Genomic DNA, 17,076 nt, shown 5'->3' with positions numbered 1-17,076 from the left:
GTCAAACAAGACGGACCACCTCAAAATATTTACGAAAAAATGCATCCAAAAATGTTACCATCAGTGGCAGGCAGACACGATGGAACGAATAATGTTAATTGTTTTTTAACATTCACCGAACATTACGATCAAACCTGGAAAAAAATGCTTTAAAACCCCCGAATTACTTTTTTATTTATTTACTAATATAAACGAATCCTAATTGAACCTGACAAAGTAAATGATGAGATGCGCTGTTGATTCCTAAGCTCAGAGTCTTTAAATTTCTTGGAAGTTGCTTAAACCAAAATCTTCGAAGAAACCCTTCTAATGACGTCATAAAAGGTTAGCTCCCAGCGCGAAAGTGACACCCCCAAGAACATTAGTGTGGTACGTACATCCTATTACCCTTCTTCATCTCCTATACGATGCAGGAGACATAAGCGAGTATTTTAATGACGCCAGATGGCGTTAGGATAAGCTAGTCGATTAATTTTAGCCCGAATAATACGTGTAAATAAAATTCTCCCCCCCAGAACACTCCCGTATTTGTTCGTCGAATGGAAGCGTGTGAGAAGTGTAGTGATGCGATTAAAATGACACTGAAAAGCCTTCCAAAAATGTTAACCTTTCATGTAGGCCTATTATATAGTCATGTTGCTAGGTATGGGCTACACGTATTCAGATTTTTGACAGAGAAATCTCCTCTGATGGAAATTTAATAGTCATAAGTAAGAAAACGCGTATCAGTAACTCTTTTAGGCACTATCTGGCATTTTTAAGGCAGACAGTGTTCACTGAATGAATACATTCATATCAGCTGCGGCCTAGCAGTTTCCCTGCCTAATCTATTGGTTGACAATATCATTTGACAACAAGTAGATTTAGTTTACAATCTGTAAGCTAAATTGTTAGAAGGTACTGGGCGTTGAACATGGCCAGGGCAAAAATTTTCTAGTTAGCAGGGGAGAGGGAATATATACTAATTAGTATCTTAAAATAAGGAAAGGAAAAGCCAATATCTATCCGTTCAACATTCTAGTATATTGTCCAAATGCCGATTTTCTTTGAATTGAAATAATTTCAACTTATCATCGACAGTAGAATTGTGTAGTGTCGATATGTCACTCAGCATCCAAGAGTTGGTGGAACCTTAAATCTTCAGATGAGTGTCGTAAAGAGATAAAGTCCCACCAACTCTTAAATATATCTGTTTTATAATTGTGCTCAGGAGCAATATAGATGTTTTGTGGCTGAGAAACCTTTTCAGCAAGCTCATTTTTCCGATAGGATCTTAGAAAAGTGTTATAGGTTAGTTACTATATCCTGTAAGCTACAGGTTAGCTTCACCAGAGAAAATGAGACGTTTCCTCTACATCTTGTCAGGATCACGTAACTCACGAGGGTATAAAACATAAAAAGCACCGAATACAGTACATAGATCTTTCTCTTTAGTGAAAGCCTATTCACGTTCAGTTCTTTGGTGATACAGCACTCAAATTTCTTTAGAGACAACAGAATTCTGTTATCTCTAAAGAAATTGGTGGCACTTCGTCTCCTTTCGAAGCTACCTGCGCTTCTTGTCAACCCACTACCAATCTGGAGGAACTTGGATATTATTGCTCGCTTTGATGGAGGATGCTTTCGAAACTGATTTCAATAAAAGCCTTTTCACAGATTTTCATGCGGTGTATCCACGGTAACAGACACGTTTTACAAAATTATCAACAAAAATCGCTCGAGTTGTGGAGGAAATCCTTTGAAGATTTCCAGCGAAGACGAAGTCAGTCCTTTTGACGTGTTTCACGTGAATTTCAGTTAGGAAAATCAACATTAAATGACTGTGTCCATAGGAAATCCTCGCTAATTCGTCTATTAACTTTTTTTGGGGTGTCCCGTATTTCCACAACTAAAGCAACATCGTTTTCACGTGTCCTAGATCATTCAACTTGTCGTGGTGACCGACTGCTTGGTCATCATCTGACATCGCCCCTGATTGTTGCTTTCTGTGTTAAGGACATTATTCATTAATTATTCTCCCTTTCTGTTCACGTTTCACAAAATATTAATCGGAACACACAAAGTACTTTCCATCACTGCCAAAATCAAGTCTGGACTTTAACTTTGCATGAGGAGCAGCGTGTATCTTTCTGGTTGAGCCCCGATTGCACCAGAAATTTATAAAATGTCCAGAGTATACACAACACTGATGATTTTAAATTGTTAGTCGGGTTCCCACATTACGTGTTGGAATCTGCACATCATTAAAAATTTGAGTTCAATCTTAGCAGAAGTTACTATGTTTGGCCACTGAAAATCACTGCAAAGTAGTCTGTTCCTAAACGACCGTCATAGGCTCACCCATAAGAGGACACGAGCTCCTGAACAGTTTGTTTTCCATTATATAAATAAATAAATTTTCTGTTTATACTCCGGGACGGCCGTACGGTCAGAGCAGTTCATAAGATAGAGAGAGAATACAACAAACAGCACCGTATTCAGCAGTCACGGGCTTGAATCTCAGTTGCTCAAAGCACGTGTACTTATGCGCCCTCGCGCTTGACCACTGGGCTACGGTCGTGCTGAACCTTGTAAAAGTTATTAGTGTGGAACGTACAGCCTCCATTTGCTTCTCCCTACAAAATTTGGGGTGCGCTGCTGACGCCCGTCACTGTATTTCGAGATAGAATGGTTGTTATTATTAATAAGATGTTGGCAAACTTTCCATCTCTTTATCACCGATTTCATTTATGAAATTCTGTTTGATTATGAAATTATAGATTTCTTAATGTTCACATCACGCTCTATGCGTTTAAATACTTTAAGAAAAAACCTCCACACACTGAACCGATTATCTGCAAGAAACTCTTTTTCTATAAGTCCTTTTCTTTAAAAAACGAGGTCTTTCTTAGAAATTTCAGGAACAATTATCGGTTTCCATTATTATGGCATTTTAATGATATTTGCCTTTATCCAATAAGTCACCGACTTCAAGAACTTGTTGACTTGCAACGAACCTCTTTCCAACAAGAATAAAGCAGCTTACAATCTCCCATCATATTGTGATGATTATATTTCTATTAGAAATACAATCATCAAAATATGGCAAAGCTACCATTATTGGACATGGACAGACGTTCTCCCAATGTTTAACTACGCTATTCAAAATCACAACCAAAATTACACCTCATTTATGATTATGAAAATCATCGGTACACTTCGAATGTGTGATCGGGATGCATGTCTGTAATGGTGGCTTACTCACATCATAGAAAGCGTGGGGGTTTGTTGATGTAATGAACAAGTCCTTGTGCTCTTTTTTTAATGTGGTCATACCCTAACGCAGACCAACCATAAAATTACAGTTCTTCTAACATAACTGAACAACTACGGCTTACTCTGCCACCCAAGAAAGAGGAAATAATAATAGAAGGCGTTTTCTGCAACGTTTCAACTTTATTTCATCCTTCTCGAGGCATTTAGTACAGAAGGATAGTCTAACTCGGTGATGACAAGCCTCATTTTGTAATGAAAGGCCATTGCCAAAATTATTATTATCACAGAGTTTCGTTGTGGCCATTTTGTCTTGGGAAAAGTCTGGAATTCACGTGTGCTTTTCAGTTATAAAACCCTGAAACAGCGCATGAACAGATAGCAGAAATGCTAAGGGCGAGTGTATTTCTTCTACAAAATTTATAAAATCTGTAAAATGATGTTTTATTATTTTTTGGTGTCTACTGTTAACAGTTTTGAATTAGATATTTGTGGTTTCTTCTATCAAGTACAGTAGAAAGCTTTCTGGCAGTACTAGACTGATGATGTGTGCACCCTTAGACTAATTAAACAAATGTTTTGGAAGTGCTGATCATCTGGGTGCATCAGACTGCCTACTTATAAGGTTTAGGCAGTACACATCATTAATAGTAATCAACAATAATAGAAATGTTGTTAAGTATACAACTTAAATAGAATGTTTCGCGTAGTATCCGCCTAATAAAATTCCAGGATTCATTAAAACGAAGATTTTAAATTAGTTAACATAAACATATGAAAAATTTTGTGCGTGTTATTCAACAGTTATATTTTGTAAGTAATACTACCAGCACTTCTAATTTTAATTGTAATCTACGAGAATAACTGAATAAAATTTGAATTATTTTTGTCCGATTAAATTGCAATTTTGGGAAGCTGTTTATGAGTTTATTTCGAAATTAATACAAAGATATACAGCACGCATTCAAAAATTTTGTATTCTACAAAGTGTCGTTTTTATTAATAAGTTGAATTAACGATACCAGAAATGTATTAACTAAATCTGTTTGGAGTTATCTTGCTTTAAAATTACTAATACAGAAATTAATTAATAATATTATGAGAATGAACTAATACACATTCTTAGAGTTTATCAACATTAAAGAATTTTTACTGACAAATGGGTTCATGGCTCTATTAACAGTCGTATAGCCCGGGTCATTCCGTGTTTTCTCTGATTAAAATACCTTTTAAAACTAGACAAACAGATACAGTAACTTATTTTTAAAGACTTACACATTCATTTATTCGTAACAGTCAGCAAATCAAATTAAAATTCGAAGGCAGTTTGGCAACTATAAGAACAGTTGCTATTTTCTGTATGTACCACTGGATGAAGTGTCCAGCTGCAGCACGTGTAACCATCAGTTAGGTTTAGCAGATCATCAATTATTTGAGAGTATTGCAAATCAAGCTGCATTATAAAAGTTCACCATTATAACCTCTATAAGCATATCCGGTATTGAATTCACATTTTAAGTATTTTGACAGCCATTTTCATCCAGCAAGACATTCATTATTCATGCTGTCCATTGGCAGTTTACCATCGAAAAACAATTGGATGAAACACCTCCCCCACACGACCTGTTTGCTTATTTTCTGCCGCTATTCAGACGTTATTTATCACGTGTCATTCACGATTCGTGTATACATTATTCATCGGTTAACCCAGTAATATCGCTAGACAAAAAGGTCACATACTAAAGTAATCTCAGCAATATCCTGCTATTCTGAAGAACCAAAAAGCTTCGTGTTTTGGTATGCGAATGGCACGCGTGACAATGGATTGCTAATGCCTGACTTATTAAGACAATGGGAGTCCTACATAAAATAAATCTGGCGCCTTGTTGCCTTTTTTTGAAACACTAAAGCTATCCACTGAAAATATCTATAGTTTCGAGGCATTTAAAGAAATTATAAACCTTATTTCATTTCCTTAAATCAGCTGGTTTCTAAACTCTGTCAACATATAGAGATGTACCGTCTTAGGTGACTTTTCCAGTGTCATTTGTCAGTTTGGTCAGAGTCGGCAAGAAAATTATTCATTTCACTTAATGCCTCAAACAAGGTCTTTTCGGATTTTGTAGGTAATACTTGTGTATTCTTCATGAATGTATTTTGAAGAAATTTAGACACAGCGCTCTGGGTTATTTAGGCCTATTACTGAAAATGGCAATTCCTGATAATCCATATTATCAAAAAACGTTCAAAATACATATGAAGCCGACTACATCTACTAAAAATCACTGTTGGGGTCGTCTACAATCCGTGGAAAAAACGAGGGGAACGTTTAAGACATCCCCATAATCCCACCCGTGAATAGTAAGGGATCAATAGTCATAAGAGGGTGATACAGTTGGGGAACAGAAGTATGTGGAAGTGGGAAAGAAACCAGTAAGCTTCTCCAGAATCCTCACTCTGATATCAGCAAAAAATTCCACCCCTAGAGGAAAGGAGGAAGAACCACCAAGGTTAACGAAACCTTCTTGGTGGGGGGGGGGGCTAATAGTTGGTATTCGTGTTGCAGAAGAGAAAACTGAAATTTGTTGTGTAGTTTGGACTTTCATGCAAAATGTGACCCTAGTCCTCCGTGACTCTGCAAGTATAGTTTGGGTTAAAGAACCATTTCCTGCAATAAAATATGGTAAAAAGATTTTGTGTGAACCAAACTTTATCCTGTTTAGACGCAAACTCAAGGGCGCCTCCTTAGCCAGGTGGGAAGGAGCAGCAGTGCATAGCGCACGCTTCTTGATTAGACCGGGGTTCGAGCCCGTCACCACCAAATACGGAGGATGCGGAAAGGTCAGGGAATGACCACCGCATATCCCGGAGCAATATGGCCTTAGTTGCTAATGCTCCTACAAACCAAAATAACAACAACAACACAAACTCAAATGTAGGTTGTTTAAACATTTGGACAAGTGTCCTCTATCTCTTCCAGTAGGCAGTAAAATGCTCTCTAGACTCAGTTTTTCTTTTTTGCCTTATTTTTCGCAGATTTCTGCACAGATGTTTCAGTTTCTGTGCAAGTTCCTAAATAATAATATACAGAACGAGCGGAAGCTTGCAAGCAAGAAGTTCACACTCTTCTGCAAGCTATTCAGCTGCAGAATTATATGGTTTGGATCTTGTCCAGTTATATGCGGATTCCCACCTTGAATGCGAGATGAAGCACACGATTACACCATAGGTTAGGGCAGAAATTAAAGAGAGAAATTAAAGAGAGTAGATAATCTCAGGTGTTGTTTGTAGGTTCTCAGGCGCATTAACAACTTATATCATATTGCCCCGTTTGTCTCTAAATTGGGTATATCCTGTGGTTGATATGCCATTATCTGAACGAAAAACTCGAGTTTCCAAGAGTTAAAAACCATGCTACCATCATCTGAGAGCGACTAATTCAGCCACGTTGTAAGAAAAGCCCATAAAAATTCCTCCCATCGTTTACGGGATTCGAACTCGGGTCTTTCCACCCAGTTTTGGGAGGAGGCTGTTTATATCAACTGTGCTTCCCGCGAGGATTTTAGATGTGTGTATGCATGCATATACGTATCTTTGTTATGGAGGTATCTAAGAATTCCATTATAACCCGCCTTATGGCCCTGTAATGAGCATATCTGCGTAACCAATCATAGGAATGGATAAAATATCCGTTTATTCTTATCATCTATGGTAACACTCCGTTACAGCATGGTAACTAAAAGGTGATATACGTTGTTGGAGGACTGTGTGATTAGTGATGTGTTATTATGTTGCATAGCTTCTAGAAGCGATCACTTGGCAAGTTAGCCCTTCTAGCCACTTAGTAACCAGACAGAAATGATTGCAGGAATGTTCCTGCTCGTTCCCATTCCTGTCGATAGGAGGTGAGCTATCTACTAAGAAAATGCAACTCGGATGGGGGCTTCCTTTCGCTACCCTAGAGTCTTAGAAGGCTAGTCCATGATGATTTTGAGAAAAATAGCCAAGCGCGACAGTAAACGAGTGGGATAGGGTATATGAACGGTGGGAGTAGAAAGAAGAAGGCTTCTTCAAAAGGTTAATCTCAGATCAAATCAAATTCAAATGATTATTATTTAACAGCGCCAGAACTTTTCGTTCATGTAAATATCGGTGGATTTATCTGTAGAAACTTGTGATCGTGGGCCGATTGCTGGCAACAAAATAACTCACGGGTAACCCTTCCCTCCGCACAAGATCAGCTAACTACAGCACCGAATGAAAAGAATTTCAGAAATTTCTCAGTCAGCGACAGGAATCGAACCAAGTCCTATTCAAGCAAGTAGTAAACTGCGATATATCGTGCAGATTAAGCTGCCACGGAAGATCAGAGAAATCCGAAATGCATATTGCTTGAGTGCGCTGCATATCATTCCCACAGTTTACACTGTATGGAACAAGGCATATGATTGAACATGCCTTGTCCCTCCGAGTTCACCATTAACATTATGGGATGAAATTAGTCCTCAAGGTGGACTAAGATATATTTTTGGAGCGACAGATCCTTCCAGGCTAACAACAGGCCCAGCGCTGTAGAACGAAAACAGGGTTCAGTGAAGAACATCGTCATCATCATCGTGCATAAAGGGTAGGATGTACTTCGGTCGGTTATTTCATGCGGCCTACTGTACACCTTCGTGTGTCCATCAGTGCTAAAACACACGAACTCTGATTCATTTGACCATATTACGTTTCCAGTGCTCCCCTGACCACTGCTGCCTTTTCTCCGAAACCACTGAAGATGGATTCGTCAGTTTTTGCTCACACACGGAAGACTTGCTGATTACCATGCATCTGCGTGGATTGATTTCTCTGAGCTGCACTGGTGGAAATAGGTTCCTGCAGTCCGGTTGAAAGTTTTAGTGATTATCTGAAATGTTCCCTTCTGATTTTTACAGACATCGTGGAACAGGGACCTTCATAGCCGAGTGGTCAAACGCGACAGTACAAAAGTGCACGCGCTTCGAGTAACTGTGATTCAAGTCGCGTGACTATTAAACATGGTAAAATGTGTGGTCGACCCGGTGTATAAACAGAAAATTTATTTATTTAGTTAGGGACTTCGACCAGCAGCCACTAATCCCTAGACAGTTTGCCTTGATTACAAGGGTAAACCATCAAAGGCCATTTCATTTGCCTACTGATTATGTGTACAGCCTTAAACTAAATAGGCAGCACGAATGCGATGTTCATGTAGTGCATCCAGACTGCCTATTTATTATCTTTAGGCAGTAGACATCATCAATCAGAATAAAATAATAACGGAATGTGTTGATTACTGAACAGTTTGTTTTTATTAATGTGTCCAATATCCTGTGCAGGTATTGGAATCCGTTTCTATAAACAAATCGTTCCTACTTGTAATATTCTTTCGCCATATCTAGATCTTTTTGCTTTCCTTTTCAAAAGTAAACCAAATACAGATGGTAAATCTTATATAACTGATATTAATGCTGAGTCCCTCAATTTCGCGCTCCCAAGAGGAAGATCGCATACTTTAGAGATAGATGAGGCAGTGAAAAGAATGTGGCATTGCTTTGCCACTTGTGAAATATAGTAATGGTAATTCGCAGACTAATTAACAACATTTTTTGATTGTAGAACTGTCTGAATATTTTTATGATTATATTTTTATTAGACGTAAAAGCAGAATTCGTTTTACAGCTCAAAACTATCTCAGACAATGAACGTACTTTCCGAAATGAAAAATCTTTTCCGTTATCTCCAATTCATAACTTACCTTTCGGAAAGCTAATAAAGAAATGAATTTTTCCTTAAACCGATTACAATTCTTGAGCAAGCTAAGAGTTTTGTAGAAATATCCAATGTGTTTGTTTAGGGGTGCAAAAACGGATAAAGAACATTCCTCATTTCAAGTAATCTCTTCACAATTTCCACCAAGCTATTAGCAACCCACAGCGACTTCTGCAGTCTTTTTGCATTCTAAGAATGAATCTAATGGAAAGAAAAGGGGGAAAAAACTCCTTTTTTTCTTTTTGAATCATATCTTAAAAATAAAATTTCGCAGCTGGATCTTAACGTTTTTCTCTTTTAAGTTCTGCTTTCCCGGGGTTTGATGGGGCGGGGAATGTCCGCTTTACGTTTTCCGATAAAGCATACTCTGCAGTTTCATTTTCTTGCATTCGCTATAAAATTAAATCTCAGCTTTGATGAACTCAAGACTTGGGCGAGCAAATTTCGAATTATCGTACAGAAGAAAGACTTATACAGAACCAAAAACAGACCAGTTGGGAAAACCCCTTTAAAAAAACGGGACTTCGTTTTGGAGAGCGGTTTTTATAAAGCGATTTCATATTTAGTTTAAATATTTCCCTCGGATATGATCGAACTTCGAAGATTAACATTGCTTTATTTTTTTCAGAGATCGCTCAGACAAGAAAGAAGCAAATCATCAATTTTATAAGAGAAAGAACTGGCCTTACCTTCTTTTTTTATAGAAAAATATTGAAGATATTCTTAATTATTCACAAAAAACACTAAACTACGCAGAGTAGATCATATCCATTTTTACCCAAGATAGTGAGATTTGCAAACGTTTCGAGTTTGTATTTATACGCTCCTCCTCAATGCGATAACAGCAGAACCGAGAACAATTCGAGATATATAAGCGTAGCCCCGAAACCGTCTAAGAAAACAGAGCCCTCTGACATCATCAGTGGCTCAAAAATCTGGTATAAGGTTGGCATACTTTTCTTCATTTGAGGTATCGTGATGTGCCATCTGGTGGAGGTTTCTTCCTGATATCTTCGCCTTGTACGTTAATGATAACTTCAACTTCGTTTTAAAATTACGCAAACAAAGTCAAAATCAAATCTTAGGCGTGTCTGAGAAAAATTTCTCACAAACTTTAGAAATTCCGACATTCGATCTCGTTTAAATTGCGACATTTAGTCACGTGCAGTAAAACTCACCCCGACAAAGGGCACACGCGCACCTCTAGTTTCTGTAAATCCACAAACTGACTGAGCGCACTTGCTCAAATCATTCAGGACATGTAGCGCTTCGGCTATAATCACTATCGTTCCAAACAGACTGGAAAAGACCCAAGTTCGAATCCCATCAATGACATGGAGATTTTGTGTTTATTTTCGCAAACGTGCGGAGTTATCTGTCTCTGGTGGGGCGTGCATGTTTTTTTCAGAATATACAGAAGCCTAATTACTTTAGATGCTTTGGTTCTTAATATGTTCTTAATGCTCACTGACCATCCAGAAGAAATGTTCAAGTCAATTTCTATGTTTCTGAAGTTGAAGAATTATGCCAAGTCTGCCCAGGGAAGTACCGGCCAATGAATTTCAGACTATTCTTTATTATATTCTGTTCTGGGATGGGGAACGGAATGTACCATTTGAGAAGAAGGTATGGCCGGAGAACGTCTTAGTGATTGTTCTATATTGATTATTGGCAAGTTTTCCGCATAGACTTAGTTGCCTTGAGTTTTAAAACAGCTGCCATACATGCGACCGCGCCTTAATCAGCGCTACCACCACCTACTGGTGCCTTTCATACACGACACTTTTTACAAGTTGTTCATTCGGATAGCATCTTCTTAATTACAAACACGAAATTCTGGTTTCAGTGATCGCTTCTTGAATTTCAGATATTCTAAAAAAGCATCTTTCAGTTTTCTTACATTAACCTATTGTTCACTTATGCTGTACTCAAACATCACGTGCAATGTTAATCATCACACTAATAAGAAACAGTTTTGGCTTTCCACTGTATCCTACAACTCTCCTTTCTTCGTGCTCAAGACATTATAATTTTAAATTTTAATTGAACGTCTCGAAGGATCAAATCTGGTTTCAAATCATGTTCATACTTGTACCTAATGAAATAAACTAAAAGGAATTAGGTTTACTTTTAGAATCGTTGCGCATGTGTAGTAATATAATGTATGTTGTTATGGTAACGCCAACTTTTGTATTAAATCTTGGGGTGATTAAAAAGAAATTAGTTAATCGCGATTTAAAACATACAAAAGGAGTAACTATTAAAAGTGAATTAGTATAGTTTGTCATAATTCGAGTACTAAATAGCAAATACACTCATTGGCCAAAAAATTAGAAACCTTGTTTAAATGGCGTCAATAGACGTATGGTATGCAAATGCCAGTTGTGACATGATATGATCACAAGTTCCTTGTTATCGGATAAATAATGTACGCTATCCTGGGTCTTCTGCATCAGGAGCCGAAGAATATTGGATTTGGTAGTCACTAAGTTCTATAAAAAAATCAAAAGATTCAACTGGGGTAGTCCTCCAACCCAAGATTGTGGTGTGGAAAAAGATCATGCGGTTTAACAGGTCTCGATTTATACTTTTCTGTATCAATGGCTGACGGTGGTATCATGGTATTGGGTGGGTTCTGTTGGTACGAATTGGTCCGCTCAACCCGTTAGAAGGTCGTGTTACCTCTCCAATGAATATCCGCCTGTCAATCGGACCAACTTCGCCCTGCAATGCATTGCGATGGATTCTTTTAAACGACAAAGCAACTGTCCACCGTGTAAAAATCGTATCTGAATGGTCCGAGATACAATCCCACGATTTCCAACATCTACTCTGGCGTGTAATTCTCCAGATCTGAATCCAGCTTAGATGTCGGTTACCCTGGAAAGGGCAGTTCGGCTTCACAGTTCTCTACCGACCAAAATACAGCAGCTGACAAATATCCCGATAGAAGAGTGGTCAAATTGGGCTCCCTCAGACACCTAATTCATGCTACGAAAATAACAGACTACAATTCAGCAAAAGGTGGCCCCACTAGATATTGAATAAAGGTTTCTAAAAGTTTTTGGCCAAATAAAATTATCAATGAACTACCACTAATCACCTTTTTAATCACCCGCTAGTATGTAGAGTGAATGAATGTGTTTTTTTTTAAAAAAGGGAGGATGGAAATGTCACTTTAAGCTTAAACCTTGAACTCTGCGTGATCATCTTTCTTTTTTTTCTTTTTCAAGGTAGGAGAGAGTGTAAGAATGAGCTAAAAGCAGAAAGGCTGTTATCTGGCAATGAATACATGCCCGGTAAGTTATCTTTGATCGCCATTGTATACTTTTAATAGAATAATATTAAAGCAAAATAAAAAAAAAGAAAAAGAAATATTAATAAGTTCAATGGAATTCGAAATAATTTACGGAATAAGCATTGCGATAAATTCACCTAAATTGTCTAAGATTTCATTTCCATTAGGGGGAAAGGATATATTTCTGTGTTTAAATACATTTGGGATTCGGCGAAAAGTTTGAGATTGTAAAAGAGTTCTCCGTCCTAAAATGGTTGAAGAGGAGGAGGCATATAGGAATTCCAACATTTCCCGTATTTTCTGGTAAAACTATTTTAAAACACCTCCTCCATTCTCATATTCTTTCTACATAGGGACTATACATTAAAATTTAGGCAGTATTAAATATTAAGGCAGTACGAATTATTACTTAGGCAGTATTATAGAAGTTTAATTTTCCGTTTATGCCATGTCCAAAATCGGGCGCTAACGTAGTTTCTGAGCAAAGTGTCCACCTACCCGTTGGATAATTGCGATTATTAAAAATACTCTAATGGTGATATTCATATGACTGCGAATATGTTTAAGGGGAAAAAATCAGTCTAAAAATTAATCGCTGTCAACATGATAACCTATCTTATTTAATTTTTGGATTAGATGGAATAAGCCTGTTATACCTATCATCTACTCTACATATTTAATAAGCCCGATTTCTTTAAATCAAAATATCTGTACGTGCATCCAAATGTGTGATACTCTCCCCAAAGGGTCACCTTGGGAAATTTCAAGGTGACCTCTTACAAAGGTCACCTTGGAACTACTCAAGGTGACCCCTTCTAACATATTATTCTTTAAAATCGCCACAGAAAGAATTTCAGTGGAAGCGTAACTTCTTCATATGACACAGGGATTACAAAGACGGTAGAAAGCCTTATACATAAAAATGTGGAAACGTTTTAGAAACTAAAATCATAAAATAACAGGTTATATTAGGAATAAATCGCTGTTATCAAATGTATATTATTATTTACGGCATAGTTATTCATGCGCGTATAACCACGTTTGATAAATATTCGAAAGTGTCCTATATAAGGAAACCAAAACTATGAGGAAATAGGCGGCACAAATAGAAGTTAACTGAATACGCCGAAAACCCATCTGAAACCGAGTAAGGAGGAGAGATCACCTGATATTACTTTTACAGCAATTATAGAACATCAAGCGAAACAAACTATTCCATCTCACTGCCCTGTAAATTCAAAATTTTCCTGTAAGAAAAGCATCTTTAGGCATATGTCTGAACTTCAGTTCCTCAGAGAGGAAACTTAAGAGTCACATCAACTGGTTATAGACGGACATTGTGGAAAATGAATCTTTTGAAAATCGGAAGTCCTGCACACACTCCATTCGAAGTTCAACCCAGCTGAGACATTGGACAAATTAAAGATGGCAGCACTTATATCAAGTGCATTGTGTAACAACGGTTGTAATGTTCCAAGCTTCCAGATAGAAGCGATAAACTTCTGTATAACTTCTTGTATAAACTTCCTTTTGCATTTAAATTCTTGAGACTGTTTACTACAAGGGTCTATAAAGAATGACCCAACAACGCACCCCTTTGTCCCACTTTAAACGCCATTACGAAATTCTACGAGTGGCTAATTAAGTTTTATTGGCGCGCATAATGTGACACTTAAAAATGAATTTCTCTTAAGTGTTTATAAATTTTATATCTCTCTCAACAGCGGATTATTTTTTAACACAGAATATAGTGAAGTATTTTCATACGACAATGAACAGTAGGGATCATATCTTGCGAATCTGTCAATAATATTGGAAGCTGTGCAACCCTTCTATGCTTCTTAAAGTGCATAAACATGGCTCATGTTCTCGAGGGCATTAACTTACTTTAAAATTAAATAAACAGGGCCATTAATGGCTGAGTAGTCTAAGTTTTCGTTAATATAAGTGGCTAGGAACTTATCTATTAAGGTTAACGTTTAGACTCAAAATGTCTGCGTCTTCAACAGCAGTTTCTAAGGTGGTTTGTGAGAAATATTACCTAGGAATAAAACACGCACTGCTTATTAATAATAAGTAAACGTGTCATCAGAGAAAACATGCTCAAGCAGTGTGGACAAACAAACCTTCAGCATAAATCTCGGAGAATATGGTTTCTCGCTATTAAACTGCTTAATTTTTCATTTAATATTGAGTATTAAACTGTGGAAAACGGAAGTTTCTAAAATCATTTTCATCACCTAGAAGAAGTTTGACTAATATCAAAAGAACCTCCAACATCAACAAAATTTATACAGTTTTTTAAAATAAATCCGTTTTCAAGTTGTGATTGCAAATTCTGGAGGTTTTTGAACCTTCATTTAAGATGTAACAAATAAATAAATTATTTCGCTGTAAAAACCAGCGCACAAACAGAGGGTTGCGAATAAAGTTATTAGTCCCCTAACGGTGTGTCAGGCAATAGATATAGAAACATATCCTTGTGTTTGCGCTGATGCATCGTTTCACAACCATCTGAATAAGATAAATAACCACTACAAATCCATACATCTATCTTTGTCTCCCTTTCTTCAGTGCTTCTATTTGTAGGCAAATCTATAGGTGCATGCATATATACATAGAAAAGAACGGAAAATTTCGGAGGAGTTTTACATAGTTTTTTTATGTATGAAATTCCGGTTCGTTTGTAACAGTCCAAATGTGTATATAGGTGAGAGTGTTTTTTGAGGAGGGAGAAATAAAGGGGAGCTGACAAAGAATGCATTAACATTTCAATATCTTATAATGGTCTTTCGTTGTCTAAACTTTTTGTTGAGCCCGTATAATGATTGCAATATGGAGATGTAGGCAATTTTTGTGGTGTAATCCGAAATAAAAGTTTCTTAACCAAACTAGTATATAAGAGTTATGATTATAAAGTAATAAGCCTGATTTCTTTAAATCAAAATATCTGGGCGTGCATCCAAATGTGTGATATCCTCCTCAAAGGGTCACCTTGGGAAGATTCAAGGTGACCCTTTCAAAGGTCACCTTGGAATTACTCAAGGTGACCTCTTCTAACCAGCGGTTATCCTCTCATTGTTCTGAACATATTTGGAAGTTCTCTTTGTGGAAGCAACTTTACAATCTTTTTAAAACTTCTGGAAGAGATTTTAAAATCTGAGTTACTTTGAAACATCACAATGGCGGAAAATCTTTGTCTTTTGAAGGTGGAGTTCGCTGCTGAAAACAACTGATAATCATTTGGAGCAAAGTCTGACAATAAGGTGGCAGACTAACTAAATAGGACCATTTTAAGTTTAAAAATGTCAAAATAGACTTGTTTTCTTTAAGAGATTTTTAAGAGGGTTTTTAATCAGGTTATATTTTAAGCGACTTTAAACAGAATTGGTGCGAGTAACTTAATCTTTTCTATGAAATTCTCGGCAGTTTCTTACTGACATCTACAAAATGAAAACGAAAGGGGGAACAGACCTTACCATGAGATTTTAATTAACCAGTGTACAACTTCTCAAGTGGAACCTCAAATTTTAAATGCAAATCATACAAACGGGAATAAAGAATCTTTTGTTATTAGCTCACAGTTGATATATTTCACGCCCTCTTCCATTCCCCCCCCCCCGGTACTGTATTCTATACATATGTTAATCGCTACACATGTTTACAAGCGTCTAATCGATCATGTAGGACAGCGTGACGAAATAGAGTATCGCGTGAATCAAGTGTGACAAGCCTTACATAATAATACTCAATGAGTATAACAGCAAATATCTAGGGATACCGGGAGAGAAGTCATACGCTCGATTTTTAGTAATCGTGACGTCATCCGTTACGTTCCAACGACTTCTTGTGTGTTTTAATCAATTTTAAACTCGCAAATATCGCCCACAACCTTTAATATTTTGATCTACTTCTTCAGAATATGAAACTTATTACCAGATATTGTCAACGATGTTCAAAACAGAACTCAGTAAACACGCTAATGTAACTACTGGGAATAAATATATGTCCAGCGGTACGAAAACACAATTATGCATTCTCATACGACTACAGCGTATTTTAAAATAATAGCAAAATGCATATGATAGGTCCATAGAAAAAGAGGATCACAATAAATGATCCGCACAATTCCCAGATAACGGAGAAAAGACTCATCTTTATGTAATAAGGACGAAACTAAGAGTGTGTCAAATGAATTATTCAAGTTGTTAAAGTATTTTCTCTTATGCTGTTATTCGGCAGTCCTCTGAATATGTAGATGCGAAGACATGAACAAGGACCTGTAGCCAAACCTTCATTACTCTAATGGTGTTTCCGAGACAAAATTCGGTTTTGCAAAAACAAGCGCTTAATACGAGCATTTTCAGAGGGATGTTCGAACTGTATTTTCTCCAAGACATCATTCAAGAATCTCTTTAATTTCACCTGCCATTGGAAAACGTGTCAAAGTACACACGGTACTATTTATTTGTCTTAATATCGCCGTATTTGTCGAATAAATAAGCTCATTGATAAATTCTACAGCGTGGTCCAGATGTGATAAACACACTGCTGAAAGTTTGGGGGAAGAAGACATTACTCCAGTCTTCTCCTATCTCGTTAGTGCATCGTTCATTAAAATCACAAGCTTCCACGAAAGACACGTGCTTCAAGACTGTCCCCATATTTTAATTATCTTTAATCTAAACTGTCTGTCTAACTCCCGGATCTAGAGCGTATTCTATTCCTAGATT

At 37.1% G+C, this 17,076-nt stretch overlaps 1 protein-coding gene across 2 annotated transcripts in view; it reads left to right on the top strand.

The window, feature by feature from the left end:
• LOC150075093 (uncharacterized) overlaps nucleotides 1-17,076 on the top strand; it is a 65,394-nt gene that overhangs the window by 35,139 nt on the left and 13,179 nt on the right. The window contains exon 2 of one of the 2 annotated variants that reach the window (XM_090389185.1): nucleotides 12,279-12,344. The exons of the other annotated variant lie outside the window; for it this stretch is intronic. Coding sequence (XP_090245311.1) covers nucleotides 12,279-12,344 — 66 coding nt within the window. The remainder of the gene's footprint in view (nucleotides 1-12,278; nucleotides 12,345-17,076) is intronic. 2 annotated transcript variants of the gene reach the window in all.

Source organism: Mastigoproctus giganteus, chromosome 14 (assembly GCF_048544385.1).
Source record: "Mastigoproctus giganteus isolate SK-2022 chromosome 14, ASM4854438v1, whole genome shotgun sequence".
NCBI lineage: Eukaryota > Metazoa > Arthropoda > Arachnida > Uropygi > Thelyphonidae > Mastigoproctus > Mastigoproctus giganteus.
This window is presented reverse-complemented; position numbering and strand designations above follow the sequence as displayed.